Source organism: Diachasma alloeum, unplaced genomic scaffold, assembly GCF_001412515.2.
Source record: "Diachasma alloeum isolate Michigan unplaced genomic scaffold, Dall2.0 Dall_scaffold_00203, whole genome shotgun sequence".
NCBI lineage: Eukaryota > Metazoa > Arthropoda > Insecta > Hymenoptera > Braconidae > Diachasma > Diachasma alloeum.
The window spans coordinates 632,856-650,768 of NW_021680368.1; the positions used below are offsets into that span (position 1 = coordinate 632,856).

At 37.6% G+C, this 17,913-nt stretch overlaps 1 protein-coding gene across 1 annotated transcript in view; it reads left to right on the forward strand.

Annotated features, from left to right (window-relative positions):
- LOC107035974 (hemicentin-1) overlaps window positions 1-17,913 on the forward strand; it is a 147,357-nt gene that overhangs the window by 120,004 nt on the left and 9,440 nt on the right. The window contains exons 8-9 of the mRNA XM_015253642.1: window positions 426-585; window positions 1,885-2,187. Of these exons, the coding sequence (XP_015109128.1) occupies window positions 426-585; window positions 1,885-2,187 (463 nt within the window). The remainder of the gene's footprint in view (window positions 1-425; window positions 586-1,884; window positions 2,188-17,913) is intronic.

Consider the following 17,913-nt stretch of genomic DNA (forward strand, 5'->3'; position numbering starts at 1 on the left):
GAAATTGCACGTAATACATCCAACGCTCGCTATCCATCATTTCTGCGTGGGACCTATTATTCAAATCTAGCGACATGATGACAAATATTTCACAGCTAAATGTACACGAAACGGATTGGCACAGATTTCTCCATCTGGTATTCATTCTCGATTCGAGTGAAAGACCCAAGTTGTAATTGCGATATGAATAGGCGTAATTTATTGCTGAATTTTGACGAAGAGATAATGTCTCAAGGTTATTCAAATTGATTCTGAGTGGTATAATTAGAATCATCAAGACTCAGTAGTGAGAAATTCATTTTGGCCGATTCTCCTGATCTGACAGATGTATGCAAATGTCTGCCAAAGCGACGGGTGTCTTACCCTGGAATACTGTCAAACGATGAGAATAATAAAATAACGTTTATCGCTTCATGAAATTTCAGGACACTCGCCTTGAGCATGACGTTACAACAGGGATTCTCATAGCCTCGAACACTTTGACATTGAGGGTCTTGAATCTCGGACACTCTGGGGAGTACACCTGTTACGCTCGGAATAGAGTTGGTGAGGGCCGTAGTTTACCTCTTCGGATTCACATGAAGTGTAAGTTTCACCAAAAATATTTTGCTAGAATGATCGATACAATATAATATCTACAACGAAGCATCATGTACGAAGAAATTTCGTAGGAAGAGCAAGCGTATTTGGTAGAAAATTCTATAAACTTTTATTGAACTTGTAACGGAAATTCTATGAATTTGTTTTCCATTCTGTTGAAAAATTCTGTCGCTTTCTGTAAAAATTACGTTATAGAACAAATTAACAAAATTTACTTTTTATTCGATTGAGATAATTTTTTCATAAATGTAGGATCATTGTCAAGATTCGGGATTGAAAATAAATATGATTAAACTTTAGTGGAAATATAAATGGATAAAATATAAAAACATATGAATACAAGTCACATAGACGTATCTTATTAATAAGGAATACAAACGCTCTTGATCTTCACTTTAGCTCGTCTCACCGACCACTGACTCATTTCCAAAAATTTTCATCTCACATACTCTGGAGAATTTTTTCATACAAACGGCAAAACTTAATAGTTTTCAATAGAAATTGAATGAATTGTTCTAACGAATGATGCTATATTAAGCTATATTTGTTTTTCATTCTATTGAAAAATTCTGTCGCTTTCTGTAAAAATTACGTTATAGAACAAATTAACAAAATTTACTTTTTATACAGCTTATTCTATTGAGATAATTTCTTCATAAATGTAGGATCATTGTCAAGATTCGGGATTGATAATAAATATGATTAAACTTTAGTGGAAATATAAATGGATAAAATATAAAAACATATGAATACAAGTTACATAGACGTGTCTTATTAATAACGACCACAAACGCTCTTGATCTTCACTTTATCTCATCTCACCGACCACTGACTCATTTCCAAAAATTTTCATCTCAACATACTCTGCAGAATTTTTTCATACAAACGGCAAAAGTTAATAGTTTTCAATAGAAATTGAATGAAATGTTCTAACGAATGATGCTATATTAAGTGAACGTAAGATATTTATTCAAATGAGATTGTTTTTTAAACATTATGTTCACCTTCGTATCTGACTTGAACTTGTATTAACGATGTACTAAGGTTGGCCAGTCCTCGCCTACGGCTCAGAGGCCAACGCCACACGAGTAAAAAACCCCATCGCAACAGGCCGGAAAAATACTATTTGTAACTGAAAAAATTTCAGACAAAAAAAGTCATCGACATTTTATCCTGGAATAATTCAGACTAAATAGATTCTGTCTCTTTATTTGGTTATTTTTTTAAATAATAATACTAATGGTCTTATTAGTCCAATTGAAAAGATTACTTTCTCTACTTTAGTTGCTCCGAGATGTCGTGTAGGTTTTGAATCAACAGACATCCCAGTGGATCTCGGTGAGGTTGTAAAACTCTACTGCGAGGTGGAGGCGTTACCAAGTGACACAGTACGATTTTCCTGGACATTTAATGGGACAAGAGGAGATGTTCTCCCTGTGCAAAATTCCAAACCAAGAAATCAGGGTGTCACAAGTATTTTAGAGTACACACCCCTAGTGGATGGGGATTATGGTACACTTGGATGTTGGGCAAGCAACAGCATTGGAAGACAACGAGCACCCTGCATATTCAACATTATTCGGGGAAGTGAGTACTTTTGTTTCTGCTTCTCTTGACCCAGCGAGTATTTTGCATTTTATGAGGTACCATGAATTTTTAGTTCCATTATTCAACGATTTTAGTGAATGAGAATATACTCAAATTAATGGAACTCGTTATTTCACTGTTTATTCCAGCGAAGCAATGTCGGGTCTCGCTGATAAAATCGAAAACAAATGGATTTTTGAAATTTTTGTAGTAAATTCGACGCATTTTACGAAAGAAAATATAAAATTATTTTGTTTCATATTTCAATGAGAATGAAATTTCTGATTGCACCTCTATTGATCACGAAAAAAATAATAACAGAGTAATTAGATCATCAAGAAAATACATCCCACAATATTAAATTATCAGTAATTGAGTGTATTTACACTCTAAAAAAAAGTTACTACTCACCAGTACTGAATTCTACTTGGGAGAAGTTTTCTTGTGAAAAGTTGGGAAACTACTTGTCCCAAGTACTTTTCATGTCCTTGGGTGAAGTACAATATTTGCTAAGCAAGTAGGAAAAGTACTAGGAGGAAGTACTTTTATTACTTCCTGTCAGCATTTTTCTTACTTCTCACAAGTACTTTTAATGCTTGGAGCAAGTAATTTTTCTACTTCTCGCAAGTACTTTTATGACTTGATTCCAGTACTTTTGGTTGGTTATTTTGTTGGGGAATTTCATATCATTAATTATCATTCTCATTATCGTTCTCATTATCATTATCATTATCATTCTCAGATGACAATGACCAAATTTCATCGAGGGGAGGTTACGATGAGTTTAAAAATCGCGAGATATTGCAGTAAGATTTATCACACATTGATGATTGATTATTTATATATGTTGAAAGACGAAGAATAAGTGGGAAAAAAAACGATTATTTATTGTTTATTTGCCCCCAAGACCTTGAAAATGAAGAAAAATAGCACAGTGTACTCAATTTTTGAGCTACAGGGGTTTCCTTTTGTAAATTTTTCAAAAGATGTCTAGAATAACGGTTACGAGCTACTTTTTTTCAAAATTCGACTTCTAAATAGGCAATTTCATTCTTTGTCGCATAATGAAATTGCAATTTTCACACAAGATAGCTCAAAAGATTAATACTTCAATTTTTTTGTTCAATATAAAATATAACAATTATTTTGAGAATCATTTTGCTGGCTATTTCGCATGAATATTACCTTTTTTGTTATTAAAAAAAAGGACTATTTGGAAATTAAATTTGGAAAACTTAATTGGTAATTGTTATTCTACACATCTTTTGAAAAATTTTGAAAAAAAAATCTCTGTAGCTCGAGAATTTATTACACTGGACTGTAGTCCAGTACATTTCAATTTTCAAGCATTTGAGGGGCAAACGAACAATAAACAATAATTTTATTTGCATTAATTCTTCGTTTTTCAACGATCTCCATTGTATGATGAATCTTACTGTAATATTCCGGGAAACTCCATTGGTACTGGATTTGAGTACTATTACTACTTGTCTCAAGTATTTTTTCTACTTTTAAGAAGTACAGCTCGGTACTCAGTACAAGTACTTTCAGTACTGATGATGAGTACAATTGGTACTTGTCACCAGTGCTAATTGTACTTGGAGCATAAAGCTTGTATTCAGTCAATTTTCGACTTGGACCAAGTAAAAAAATTAGCTTTTCTCCAGAAACGCCTCGGTACTGAATACAAGTAGTTTTCCTACTTATCAGAAGTAATCTTTTTTTAGAGTGTAGTGTATATTTAATTACGATGAAAAATTAACATGAAAAACATGAACGGGTCAAGTTTTAGAGTATTTAATAATTCATTAGAATCCATTGAGTTGTGTTGGATAATAGTTCTTTCGGAACTATTCAGCCAACCTTCCATCATATTATTGGTCCTGGGCTCATCACTAACGACTGCATAGTAGGAATTCCATATTTCAATAGGAAACTTTGCTGACGTATAACTGCTGAATTGTCCCGTGATCAAAACAGCTTGTGATAGAAGGATTTGTGGTGACTTGTCCATGTGGTCAAATTTGTAATCATTTGTCCCGTCATCAACTGTACCCGTGATAAGTAGGGGTGGTACCACATTTCGAATCAAGAATATATGTATATCAACAAAGAAATTATCGCACTTCAAAAACTAGTGAAATTGTTTCGATGTCTCTTTGACTGAGTTCGAAGATGAATGCGATAGTAAGAATCGTTGTTTTGATTTATAGAATAATTTTCAAAAATTTCGTATATCTCGAAAATGAGAACTTCGGAGATATCTTTGCATATCATGCTTCAAATGAATTCAATCATAGCTTAAAATATTCATTTCAATGCCAACCTGTCGAAGGTAGAAGATCATTCCAACAGTTATATCCAGTGTTTTTATTTTCATGATGATTTTTGTGAATTTCGAATTGTTTCAAAATTTCCCTGATAGTGGATTAGCCACTTTTTTCATTTTTCTTATACTCGGCATTGGGGGGTACAAATGCCTAGTGGTGGGATTTATATCTCCCTATGGACCATGAGTTAGTCGTCTGGCGCCCGTTCTGGCGATTTTTACGGAATTGGCGCATTTTTCTATGGTTTCCTCAAATGTGCTTCAAGTTCATTCAATTATGCATGAAAAAAGTTTATCTAATTATTTCATCGATGTTCCAAGATATCATAGCATCATCCTTTCATGAGATTTATTTCTTTCAAGAAATTTTACAAGAAATACCCTCAGTGACTCGGTCATGAAACCGGTATTGAATATGGAATCCGCGTTACATCAAAGAGCCCGTTAGGGGACTCTGGGTTTGCTGAGGTTGAAGAGCAAACCCAGAAAAATTCGAGAACAACTCATAGATAATCCAACTGTGATTATGAACCTTCTATATGAATTCTAGATGAATGTCTTTATTTATCTTTTGCGAACGAAACACCTTAATTCCACTAAGACATGAGATCATGAGACATTTTCGGGGACTTATTCATTGTCTTGCAATTCATTGAAATTTTGAATTTATTCAGAGAAGCGAAAGCGTGTTGAGAGTGGAAGATGTCAAATGAATTCGAACATTGTATCACTGTAGGATCAGAAGGGCGTAAAAACTATGAATATCACCGTAGGAAAATACTTTTGAGCCGTACCAGAGACTCAATTCATGAATGAGAAATACTTTCATCCAAAAATACTTTTACTTCCCGAAAAACATTCCCAACTGCCTTCAAATCCTCCTCTATGGCCACTATTTTCAACATACCCAAAATTATCAGTGTAAAAATGATTGGCTTTTTTCACGCAATGTAGTCGACCATTGAAAGGAAATAAATGAAGTGCTTGGAAAAATAAATGCACCATCATGAGGTCGAAACAACAGCTTCTCGAGTAAGACATCTAGAATGTCTAGATACCAAGACTTAATGCTTTAATTTGAAACATTAACAAAGTCTTATGTTGGGGGATCCGAACGTCTAAAAAAGCGGGACTTTATAGTGCATTGAACATTGTCACTCGCCTTGAAATATACTATACTTAGTTTTTTTTCATCGTTATTTTACATCGCTTCGACCCGGTTAGGGTATACTGCGATGATGATCAAGACTTTAAATGGTTAGATCGCACCATTCTAGCCGCCCGGGATTTGAACTCAGAACCTTTCGCAGGTGAGGCAACGAACTTACCCACTGCGCCAAGCCACCGGGCTACTACACTTAGTTCAGAGAAAAAATTTAATTGATTCAAATAAAGAATTTATTTCGATCAAACAAAGATTTATAAACAGTAAAGAACGTTTATTTAATATAAACAAAACTTCGAATAAAAATTCATATGTAATTTGAAAAAAAATGTTAATTGGTACTATTTAAATGAACTAATTTATTTTATTTAAATGAACTTCATTTGATTCAAATAAATCATTTTTTTGGATGTATGAGAGGGCTGCGACCAAATATGAGCGTCGGCCTCAGACAAATCACGCGGAAACAAACGTCTGAAATCCGTCCGAGACAGATCCTCCATGGTTTTTGGAAGATCTCCGTCCGACGGTTTCACTAAAGTTATTTCAATTCTATCCGACAAATCGATGACCTAATAGAATCGCTTGAAAACAAATTCCATAAATTCCAAGTGTTTTATCGGTGAAGATCAAAAATTAATTTCCAACGATTCAATTAGATTCGCTGTTGTAATCCACACACTCGAGGTAATTTTGAAAATTTATCGTAGTGGTTAACAGCATCATAGCAGATTCGTGGTAGTCTTTCAGAGAGCCTCCAACTATCCTCTCCTTTTACGTAGGAACTCTAAAGTACTTGGGAACTTAGGAGTACAGAGTAGTATGGGGTTTGGCTTCTGAATGCATCGAGGAGAGAAACGACGGTATCACTCGAGAGGGTGTGGGGCTAGGAGAGTAAAGAGACTGAGGGGGTGGGGTTGCCATTCGGCGTGGTTATACGGCAACCGTAATTCGCTCTGACTTTGCAGCAATGTAGTCGATTTAATCGGGTAGAACAACCGCTCAGGCCAAGTGTCGGAATCCAGTAACTCTGCTTCGGCCACTTCTGGCTCTTGAACTGACTCCTGGACTCGACCAGCCCACACGTGATCTTCAATGCTGAATTTCGAACTAAGCTGACTTCCTCCGTGGAAAATTTGGGGTATAAACACCTAAGTGGAACAACTATTTCATCAATTAGCTTGTGCTATCTGTTTTACCAATTAATTCATAAGAGGTGTAAGCATTTTGGTGAGGGGTTGCCAGTGGTGGGCAATAGTTTCTACCTTCGTGGATGTTTTCATTGACTTCTTAATTTGATTCTAGCACTGCACTCTAGTTGATCCCCTGGGAATAATTTCCGACTAGGCAAATTAAATTGCACTTCAGAGAGCTCCTTCTCGTGCTTATTTCTTTATTAACATGACTTGGGATTTAATTAATAGTATTTTATTCCATGTATATCTATTTTCATGCAATCTCTATACGCAGTAATCGGCGAGGGGCTGGATACTTCTTAAACGGGTGGCTCAGTGATTTGCAGAATGGGATGATTTTCTGTGATTTCTTGAATGATTTCTGTGATTTCTCAGTAGTAATACCACTAGTGCTTCGAAATTATCGGAAATTTCCCGATAGCTTCATTGCTAACAAATGAGGGTGTCAAGTTTTGCAGGTTAAAAAATCCCGAGCACTTGCGCGAGGGATTTTTTGCAAAACTTGGCACGATGGTTTGTTTGCAGAAGAGTTTGAGGGAAATACCCGATTAGATTTGAATCTCGAAGGGTATTTGTCGGATTATTTTTTTCAATCGGATTTTGGCCAAGCAGAGTGCAGTGGACAACATCAGGAGGTGAATTGGGGAAGATTTGAACAAATTTTGTTAATAGAATAACCTGATTTCCATAGACTGTCAAATATAAGATTCTATCTGAAATGAGCCGCAAAAATGAAGAGCTACCGCGAAAAATTCAATTTCAAAAAAAGAAGAACTACTGCGAAATATTCAAAAGCTAGCAGGAAATATCCGAAATTAAACTGTTGGATAGCCTCAAATACTGCGCTCTGATTGGTCGAAATCCGATTGGGAAAAATAATCAATAAGAATTAAAAATCATGATTTCTTTTGATTTTTCGTGATTTCCGTGATTTCTAGTAGATTTTGATGATTTCTTGATTTCAAGAAAAGAGTTTCGAAGGGCCTTATAAATGTGATAGTAAGAATAAAATGACATGTGCATAAGAAGGTCATGAGGGGCAGACGGGAACGCCTGAGTGAGCTCGAATATAAAATTTGGGTTTGACTTTCAATCGATGACTTCTAATTATTTTCGAAATCACCAGATTTCTTTATGATTTCTGGCGATTTCTTCCTTGATTTTCAATCGATTGGTCCAGTGATTTCCTAAGTGACCAGTCCTCCGGTAATCGGAAAAAATCTATTGTTTATTGTTAACTAAATTTATTATGGTGGGGGGTTATTATCTTTCGAGGGATCCAATTTGATAAATAAATTGAGAATTAATATAAAAAATTCGATTCTCGGAAAACGTTTGTTCAAATTAAAATCAGGTGGACCGGATGCGAACGATATTATTTTTTTCTCAATTGACCCCATTCAAATGAAAATCAAGTGCATCAAATACGAATCGGATCAAATTGGGTTTAGGCACCCTGACCTCAGATTGAGATCATGCGTACTTAATTAGAACTTGATTTAAGCCCGCCTCCATATTTTGGGATCCGATCTACTAGATCAAAACTTGGTCAGGTTCTCATCAGAAATCACCTGATCAGTCGAACCTTACAAAAACTGGATCAAGTACTTATCGTACTTCAGGCGAACTTGAAGCAATTTCCACTCGGGATATAGATCTTTTCACGTGAATGAATCCGTTGGTTCAGCTTGCATCAGATAGGTATCGACTTGAGACGTATCTTCTTCAAATGATCTATTTTTTTACTCGCAATGAACTCGAAATCCAGATTGATGAAGTCACAGGCACTGCACCCGAAATAGGTGAAAATCTACAAAAATCAAGTCGAAAACTACTGGAATTATTACTTTTTTTTGGCAGTACGGGTAAATTGGTGGATATTTCTGACAATTTTGATAACAATTTCCTCAATTCTGATTTTGACCAATCAGACTGCAGTATTCGGATTCACGTGATGCGTTTCACACTGATAATTTCCCCGGCTGCAGGGAAATTATCAGACTGATAATTTCCCTGTAGCCTGTCAATTGTTTTCTACGAATTTGACAGATATTTCTCACATTTTGGTGAAATGTGTCCCGTAACGTAAAAACAATTTAAATTCTAAATGTATACCGTTTGTTGTGAATTGTTACAGAATCCATGCCTCGAGAAGGTGAGGCCGAGTATTGGGGACCATCCCGTATATCTATTATAGCACCTACCTATAAAGGAGGATGACTCATAGCGGTCGAATTTATATTGGGTAACCTAGCTTACAGATTGGGACGAAATCACACCTCATAATACTCGTACAAATTTGAGTTTATGACCGGCGTCGGTGGCCGAGTGGGCTAGACGCAAGTCTAGTGTGCGAAAGGTTGTGAGTTCGATTCCCAATGGAACCGAATTTTTCAACGAAAGACTCCGGCGAGCGAGAGGTTGCTAATAGAGTAATCGCCGGTTTCTCCTGCTATTCCTGTGTTCTATAGGAGTGCGAATGAAGTACAGATTAGAATCCACAGCCGCATACATAGGGTTGGATAGAGTGCCGAAATGAGATCCGAAAAAGGGGACTCAAAAGGTCGTAAAATCGAGTTTATGAGAACGACTGTTTCTAATAATTTTTCGTTAATAACTTGGTAAAAATTACATTGATTTAGTGTATAAAATCATAAATAAATCACTTTTGAATTTGTATCGTCGAATGATACTTCCAAACGACCTCCACTGAAAGTTGCCAATGAGGTACCTGATTCGATAATGAGATCCACTGGTGCTGGCTTGTAAAATTCCGGATCAGCCAATTTGATATTCTTAGGAATACCCAGGAGATGGCGAGGAACTTGCTGATCAGGAGTACGACTGGAAATAACTGGCATGATTCGAAAATGGAGATTTCCCTTGAAGGGATTGGAACACGATTGGATGACAGCAGAAGTGGAATGATGAGAAATTGTAGTATTGCTGTTGATGCTACCGACCGGAATGATTCTTTTGATTTTCTTCAGACTCAGCTTCGTTGCAAGTTCACTTGTGATGAAATTTGTCGATGACCCTGTATCGAGTAGAGCGCAGCAGAGCTCTGGCTTCTGCTGATTGCCAAACACCTTGACAATCGCAGTGGTGATCAAATCATCTGACATCTGGAGTTTGAATGTCATTGCCGCAGGCTTTACTGCTACACTCTCACCTGAGTGTAGTCATGCTGATGAGTTTGAGGATGGTGGAGATGCTGATTCGATGGAAGGTGTGATGGTGGTATGTGACAGGGATTTAGGCTCTCGATGAAGCAGCGTATGATGGCGTTTGTTGCACTTCTTACACTTGAAGTCGCTGGTACACTCAATCACGCCATATCTACGGCTCAAACAGTTGAAATACAGACTCAGGTTGCTTGCAGTTTTTTCACGTTTTGGGACTGGTATCTTTAGGAACTCTCCACAGTCCATCACTCGGTGCTCCCCTGAGCACACTGCACATCCTTTTTTTGAAGTTGTTGCGAATGAATGTGTCTTGGGGTTTGCCTAACCCTTCGATCGTTGTTTAGTTGACACTGATGAACTTGTAGGTTGGATTGCACTGGAACAGGTACCACGCACTTCAAGAAACGCGTGCAATGAACATATAAGAACACATTTCCTTGTTTTTCAACTCGATTTCCCACTGATGAAAAGTCTAAGGCCTCCATGTGATTTTTCAAACTGTTACGTTTTACCTCAATTTCGTCAAGGTCTGGATTTTCACGCACTGACTCCGACCACTGAATGAAGGTTGTAGCACGATCTTTCAGCTCGGTTCGTTTACGAAGGAGTGTCTGGATTGGAATTGGTGCCATTTCAATTGATTCACTAATATTCACTGTTTGTTCACTCTCAAGAGTATCAGTAGGCATTAATGTTTTTTTTTTTGAATGTTTCTTTTCCCCCGGTCACTACCGATGTGGAGAATCACGAAAGTCACTAGCGCAATATGGAGATAGACAGAATGAAGAACACACGCTGACACGATCTCTGATACGTACTGCGACTAACAGAAACACGACGTAAAACACACTTTACGTACGAACATTTATCACGTTGGACTGATTACACAAGAAATACTGTACAAATCTGGCTCGAAGGACCATAAAATGTATCGTCGAATGATACTTCCAAACGCCGCGGTCTGCCTTGTTTGGATGTTGAGTGGAAAAAAGATGAAAATAATTTAAACACTTGAGATTATCTTTTAATAACAATAATATATTCGGAATAATTATGCCGGATTGTACAGTAGACACGAATGTTTTAATATTTAGTCTGAAATTTAGACTGATAATAATATTTAGACTGAAAAATTGGGAAGTCGCAGCTTTTATGTGCGTGGGACTTGGAGAAAATCTGGAGGTTCTCTATGATTGGTCGTTGGGCGGTGGAAGGGATCACGGGTTGAGAGACTGCTAGGATTGGACGAAAATGGAAGGGAAGGAGATCGTTGAGCGGGAAGCACTGTGATTGGTTCGGCGCTGTAGATTTTTGGACACGTTAGGATGGAGGAGAAGGGGAAGTTTGGGACTCAGAAGTGTCGATGTAGGTCATGACTCCCTGGGGTGCTGGCGACAAACTGTCGGGACTAGGGATTAGCTTACTGCACGGGATTAGCAATACTCGAATATTATGGGTCGTTTATGAGGCCCGGTGCAAACTCGAATTGATTAAATGAGTATAGAGGAACAATTGATGAGGAACTGCGCGAGGAAATGAAGGTTGAGGAACAATTGGCGGGGAACTGCGCGAGACATGAATTTTAAGGGACAATTGGCAAGGAAATGCGCAAAGCAATAAAGGTTGGGAATGGTTGGTGGGAAACGACCTAAGAGAAGACAAATTATTTTGTGGATTTGGGAAATCGTGAAACAAGCAGCTGCAGTCGATATTATTAAAAATAAGGAAATAAATAAATTCGACTGTTTCATGGAATTATTGCTCACGAGTCAACAGAATTGAAAAGGAAAAAAATCTAAAAAATACACCTCCAAGGGTATCTCAACCCAAATAAGAACTTCTGGCATTACCACCCAAATTTCTCATCGCAAATGTCTTTAAAATAACGCTTCTGATAACTCCCGTTCTATTTTTTTAAACCGTTTCTAGTGGAGATTCGAAAACAACGTTTGACCGTTGCTTTCTCGATCGCAATTCAATCGTACTCTAAGAACAGAGTCTACACACTTGAACAATATATATCTATAGATAGATAGATGAGGAAACATATAGTTGATCACACAACGCAGAAGATTCTTGTGCTTGGCACAACATTCATTGAAAGCCCTGAGCTTGATTTCCCAACGTTTGTCGGTTATGTACATAGTAAGAGCGCGCTCTCTCTCGAGTGTTCACTACCCTCGTTTATACTCTCGACCAACGAGGTTTCCACTGTAAATATATAGCTGGGATTCTAATGGAGGGGTTACCGTATTTAATTTTTCCCTTTCTTTTCTGTTGACTCTTTTTTCATCCTCATGTGTAATATCACTTCCCAGCGACATATTTTTGCAATGAAACTCTCCACTTACGTCAGTTTGCCTCAATTCCAATTATGGAAATTGAGGGTTAATAACTTAAAAATTTAATGACGTCAGGACTGCAAAATACAATTAATTTCAGCCAATGATATTAGTAATTGCGGTGACCCATCATGATTTCATTGACTCAATTCACCAAAAATTAATGATTTCTACCTAATTGCAATCACTAGAATCTTGCTGATTCAAAATTGGGCAAAATGAGATCAAATCATCGCGGCGATCAATTTTATTATCATGGAACATTTAACGAACACGGACATAAATTGTCATCTATAATCCCCAAGACCTTCAAAATTATCGAATATTATCGCTAATATGCAGGAAAACTTGAGGGAAACATCCGATGAATTTTGAAGGTCGAGGGGTATTCAGAGGACAATTTCTTCAATTCTCATTTTGGCTGATCAGGGTGCGGTGTTCGGGGCTACGGGACACATTTCATAAAAATGTGAGGAATATCTGTCAAATTCGTAGAAAATAATTGACAGGCACCGACGGCGATGGCTGTATGGTAAAGTGTGGGATTGGCATGCGGAAGACCCGGGTTCGATTCCCGGCTGGGGGGGCCAAAATTTGTGACACTCTAAATCTCACGGTTTCATTGTCGAGCGGGAGTCTCGCAAGAGACGACTGTACCTGGGCAGGTTTTTCCCTCAAATGAGGTTTTCCCTTGTCCTTCGACGAATGCGGGACAGGGGATTGGGGGGGTCCTAAGGGAACAAATCGTAAAGACCCGAAAGGGTATACGAGAAGAAAAATTTTTAATTGACAGGCTACAGGGAAATTATCAGTCTGATAATTCCCCTGCAGCCGAGGAAATTATCAGTGTGAAACGTGTCACGTGACCCCGAATACCGCACTCTGATTGGTCAAAATCAGAATTGAGGAAATTGTCTAGAAAAATTCTAATGCTAGCACGGGAAACTTTCCCATTCTTATGTAAAATTTTCAATTGTAATACGCCGAGACCTGTAAAATTATTGAATATTTCCCGATAGCTGCATTGCGTAGCAACGAGAAGGATGGGTTCCGTAGGATATTTCGATAAATAAAGTTGTGGTGTTCGGTGTCATCGTGGTACAATCGACAACTTATAGGTATTCTGCTTCCCAACAGGAAAATTATCGAACGACGGGAAATTATCCTATGTCAATACCACAAGAGCTTCAAAATTATCAGGGATTAAGCTGAGCTTCAAAATGAGCTGAAGATGAGCTTTAAAATTATCCTGAAAGACTTGACGAGTTCGTTTGTATGCAGGGAGGGAACCTTGAGGGAAATACCTGATTAATTTTGAAGCTCGAGTGGTATTCGGGAGAGAATTTTTCCATCCAAATTTCGGCCAAGAGAATTGCACTATGAAACAAAATCCATCAGTCGGTTTCAATGAGGGGCTCACTTGACCAGGAAATCTTTTGTTTTTCGTACATATATCAACATGAAAAATTACCAGTTGAATTGTCTAAAATTATCAGTCGAATACCGTGTTGACTATATAAAATAACAGTCGAATAGTGGAATTCTAAATTTGGATGGGAAGAATTCTCCATATAATGCTCTTCTAATTGGCCCACGAGACGTCGAATATCGCAATGCTATTGTTCGGAAGGATGATAGGGGAAATAATTAATAGCAATACCCCAAGAGCTTCAAAATTATCGGGTATATCCAGATAGCTTCATTGCAAACAAATAAGAGTGTCGAGTATGGCCAGTTTTCTGCAGAACTTGGCACGTTCGTTTGTTTGCAGGAAAGCTCGAGGGAAATATCCGATTAATTTTGAAGCTCGAGCTTCCTGATTGAATTCACCATGCGCCACCATTGAGCTCAATCATAGTTACAATGAGTTGAATTTTCAGATTTTTATCTGCAAATTTCACCGTATTTATGTTGAATTTCCTAAAAAGTAATCACCAAAACCCAAATTGTTAGATACATACATACGGACATGACCCTAGAAACATCATGTTTTCAGGTTTCATATAGTGATGCCCCGAGACACTTTACAAGACAAAACTTCAGAGAGATGATCTCAGTCTCAATGAACATGAAAATCTTTGCTCTCATCTCAGTGTCGAAATAGACAGTATTGACTTCTCTCGTGATGGATCCGAGTCAATTTATCTCATCTCGGTCTTAAACTTAAACGAAAACTTAAATTTTTCGCGTTTTTTAATGTAAAATCTCGGTTTTTGTCTCGGTTTGTCTCTTCTCGATTGTCTACATATAAAAAACGTGAAAAGCTGGAAACCAAGATGAGATAAATTGACTCTGAGTCATCACAAGAGGGCTCGATACTGCGCATTTCAAGACTAAGACGAGACCAAAAATTTCCGTGTTCACTGAGACTGAGACCATCTCTCCAAAGTATTATCTTGTGATGTCTCATAAAATCTCTCGCGGCATTACTAGTTTCATAACATTCTAGGTCATTTACAATCACAATTAGAACATCGAAAAGTCGGTCATATACAAGGCTTCCATTCGGAAACAAAATGATTACATGATTGGAAATTATGAGATTTCAGTAACTTTCCAAAGTTCACCGATTTCAGTGACTTCATGGATGACTTCGCATTCCAGACCACCAACAAGTGACACTAAAATTTCTGCAGTTACTATAACCCCCCGACTAAAATCTTCAAGTATCACAATTAACATTGGATTTTTAACCATCTTCGTTGTGTCATAATGCTAAACGTAAAGTTTTGTGTATTGGAGATAGTAAAGTTGCGAAACCACTCACTTATGGCTTAGCACGAAGACTCACCGGTAGTATATCAACTATTCGCGAATTTCTCGTTTCATTTTCGAAACTTCGCTTGTAAATTTCTCTTCGACCAAAAGTTATACGTCCAGAGAGAACACACCGTTACACACCGTTAAACATGAACAGCATAAGCGACAAGAGACAACCTGATAACGTACAGTACGCATAAGGCCCTCAATGCTTTTGAATGGCCTTACGGCTTTTGGAAACTTGAAACCCTTTTCCGCTGTGGACTTCACGTTTACTATTCGGACATCTAATATGTTTGAGTACTGTTACTCTATACTGTGTTGCCTTAATATCTCTGAGAGTTCTTCATGACTTGAATGAGTACTTCGATTAATAATGCGAAGTAGTAATAATTATTCATTATGAATATAAAAATATTTCAACTTTTCGTCACGCGCAATGAACCAATTTTTATCCTGTTCTCTTATTTTGTGGATTGAAAGAACACGGTTGAATGGTATAGTCATGTATACAATTCCATCTACGTAGCATAATCCATTTCAATCCTCTTTCGGTTTAGAAATTTCTCTACTCATCGAAATTCCTTTCCACTGAGAATCCCCGGTATTCTCACTGCATTTTACCCATTCATTTCGTATCCCCTATTCAAATAGAAATCCGTGTTCCACATTAATATGAAAATTGAGGAGACCTACCTGAGTTGAGAGGAAATTACTGTATCAATGATTTGTCATATTTTCCGTTAGTTCAAAATATTTCTGTGGAAATTGCAGACGTCCATTAATTCTGCATCTGGAGCAAGTGAAATTAATTACAATGCTTTGTTTGTCAAGAGTGCCTTCAGGAGGCAAATTTAAAGCGGGGACCTAAGAAGCAATACTGTGTCTGGTTACATTAGTTGATGAAAGAGAACCCTTGATTCATTTTACTAAAGAGTAGTTAATGAGGGGGGAGGTATTTTTGGAATGCTTTTTATCTGCTCGGAGAACATCATTTACATTAGTTGAATAAGATGTGGGTAATCGGTAAAATTCAGATTATCCACGCTTTTCATCCTACAAATGTAAATCTATTTATCGGCAGACAACGAAACAAACAGGGCACCGCAAGCGTGCGACTTTAGATGTTCTACTTAGCCGTGCATTATGTTTTTTATGTCATCAAGCTTGTATATGTAAAGGAAAGGCAAACTTTGTATTGCTTCCTAATGGAAGTATTATATTCGTGAAATCCGAAATTTCCAATTTTTCATGGCAAGATAACTGATTTTGATCTCAGGGGTAGTGATGCCGCGAGACATTTCACGAGGCATCACGAGACATCACGAGAAAATACTTTGGAGGAATTGTCTCGGTCTCAGTGAACACGGAAATTTTTTATTTTGTCTCAATCTTGAAATACGCAGTAGCGACTCCTCTCGTGATGACTCTGGGTCAATTTATTCCATCTCGGTTGCCAGTTTTTCACGTTTTTTTATATGTAGAAAACCGAAACGAGTCAAGTCTAGACAAAACCTGAAATGTTGCACTACAACAAAAACATGAAAAAGTTGAGACCGAGATGAGATAAATTGATTCACGCATCACGAGAGGAGTCGAGCCTGCGGATTTCGAGATTGAGATGAGAGCAAAGATTTCAATGTTCTCTGAGACCGAGATCATCTCTCCAACGTTTTATCTCGTAGAGTGGCTCGCGGCATCATTACTCAGTGGTTCGAATATTCTATTTTGAGATCATGTCCGGATCTATGTGTGTGTATGTGTATATGTGATCGATCATTTTTTGACGATAACTGAAAAAACAAAAACATCATTGGATTGGATTCATTGTTTAAATGAATCCAATTGTGATTTAAAATATTCTTCCCAATGCCATCTTAACCCTCTAAGGTGAAAAGCGTAGTAAAGCGTAACAGAGCGCTCGAGTGGGAACACTGACATTCTGCCTTGACGGCCGTAGAGTGGGGATATTGAAATTCACCTTAGGGGGTTAAGGAACTTCCGCAGTAAGTATATGGGAGTAGAAGGAAATGGACTGCAGAGCTCAAAGTTTCAGAATATGTTCTTTGAGTGATTACAAATATTCTCCCAAAGTCCCAAAACGCTGAACCATGCAGATTGTTGAGGAGAAAATATGAAGAATGTGTCATGAACACAGAGGGTGAGTCCCTTGTGAGGGTGAGGGTGGTGAGTCTTATGGCACCACTTTTTCAAAAATCACAAAAAAATAATCCACAGTGCAATAAAAATCCAAACGCTTCACGAATAGAACCGTATGTATTTCAGGAACATATCCTCACAATTTCATCAGCCGTCACCGCAGCGATTATTTGTAATTTTTGAAAATGCATGGCATAGTTCGGGTTTTTAGTTGCGTTAGAGGAAACTGCTGGCTGAACATGGCAACGTTGAGGGAGGTTAGAGTGCGCGCGGCGGGCGCCATCGTTTGAACTCCTCTAAGGCATATACTATAGATTCTATAGTACAGTATAGGATTTTATCGGGACACAAGAATATCAACTGCGTCGAATAAAAATGCGTGGTTGTCAAACGTCTCATGAAAATTTTTATTCGTTACAAAATTCGGATAAATAATATTTCGGAATAAAATTCATCTGGAATTGATTAATCATAAATAATAAGTGAAACCCAAACGACGAAATTTCAATGCACCCGTTAACTTTTCGTAATTTTTTTATTTTTGCAGCGAAGTATCGGAGCCTTTGATATCCCCCCCCCCCCCCCCCCC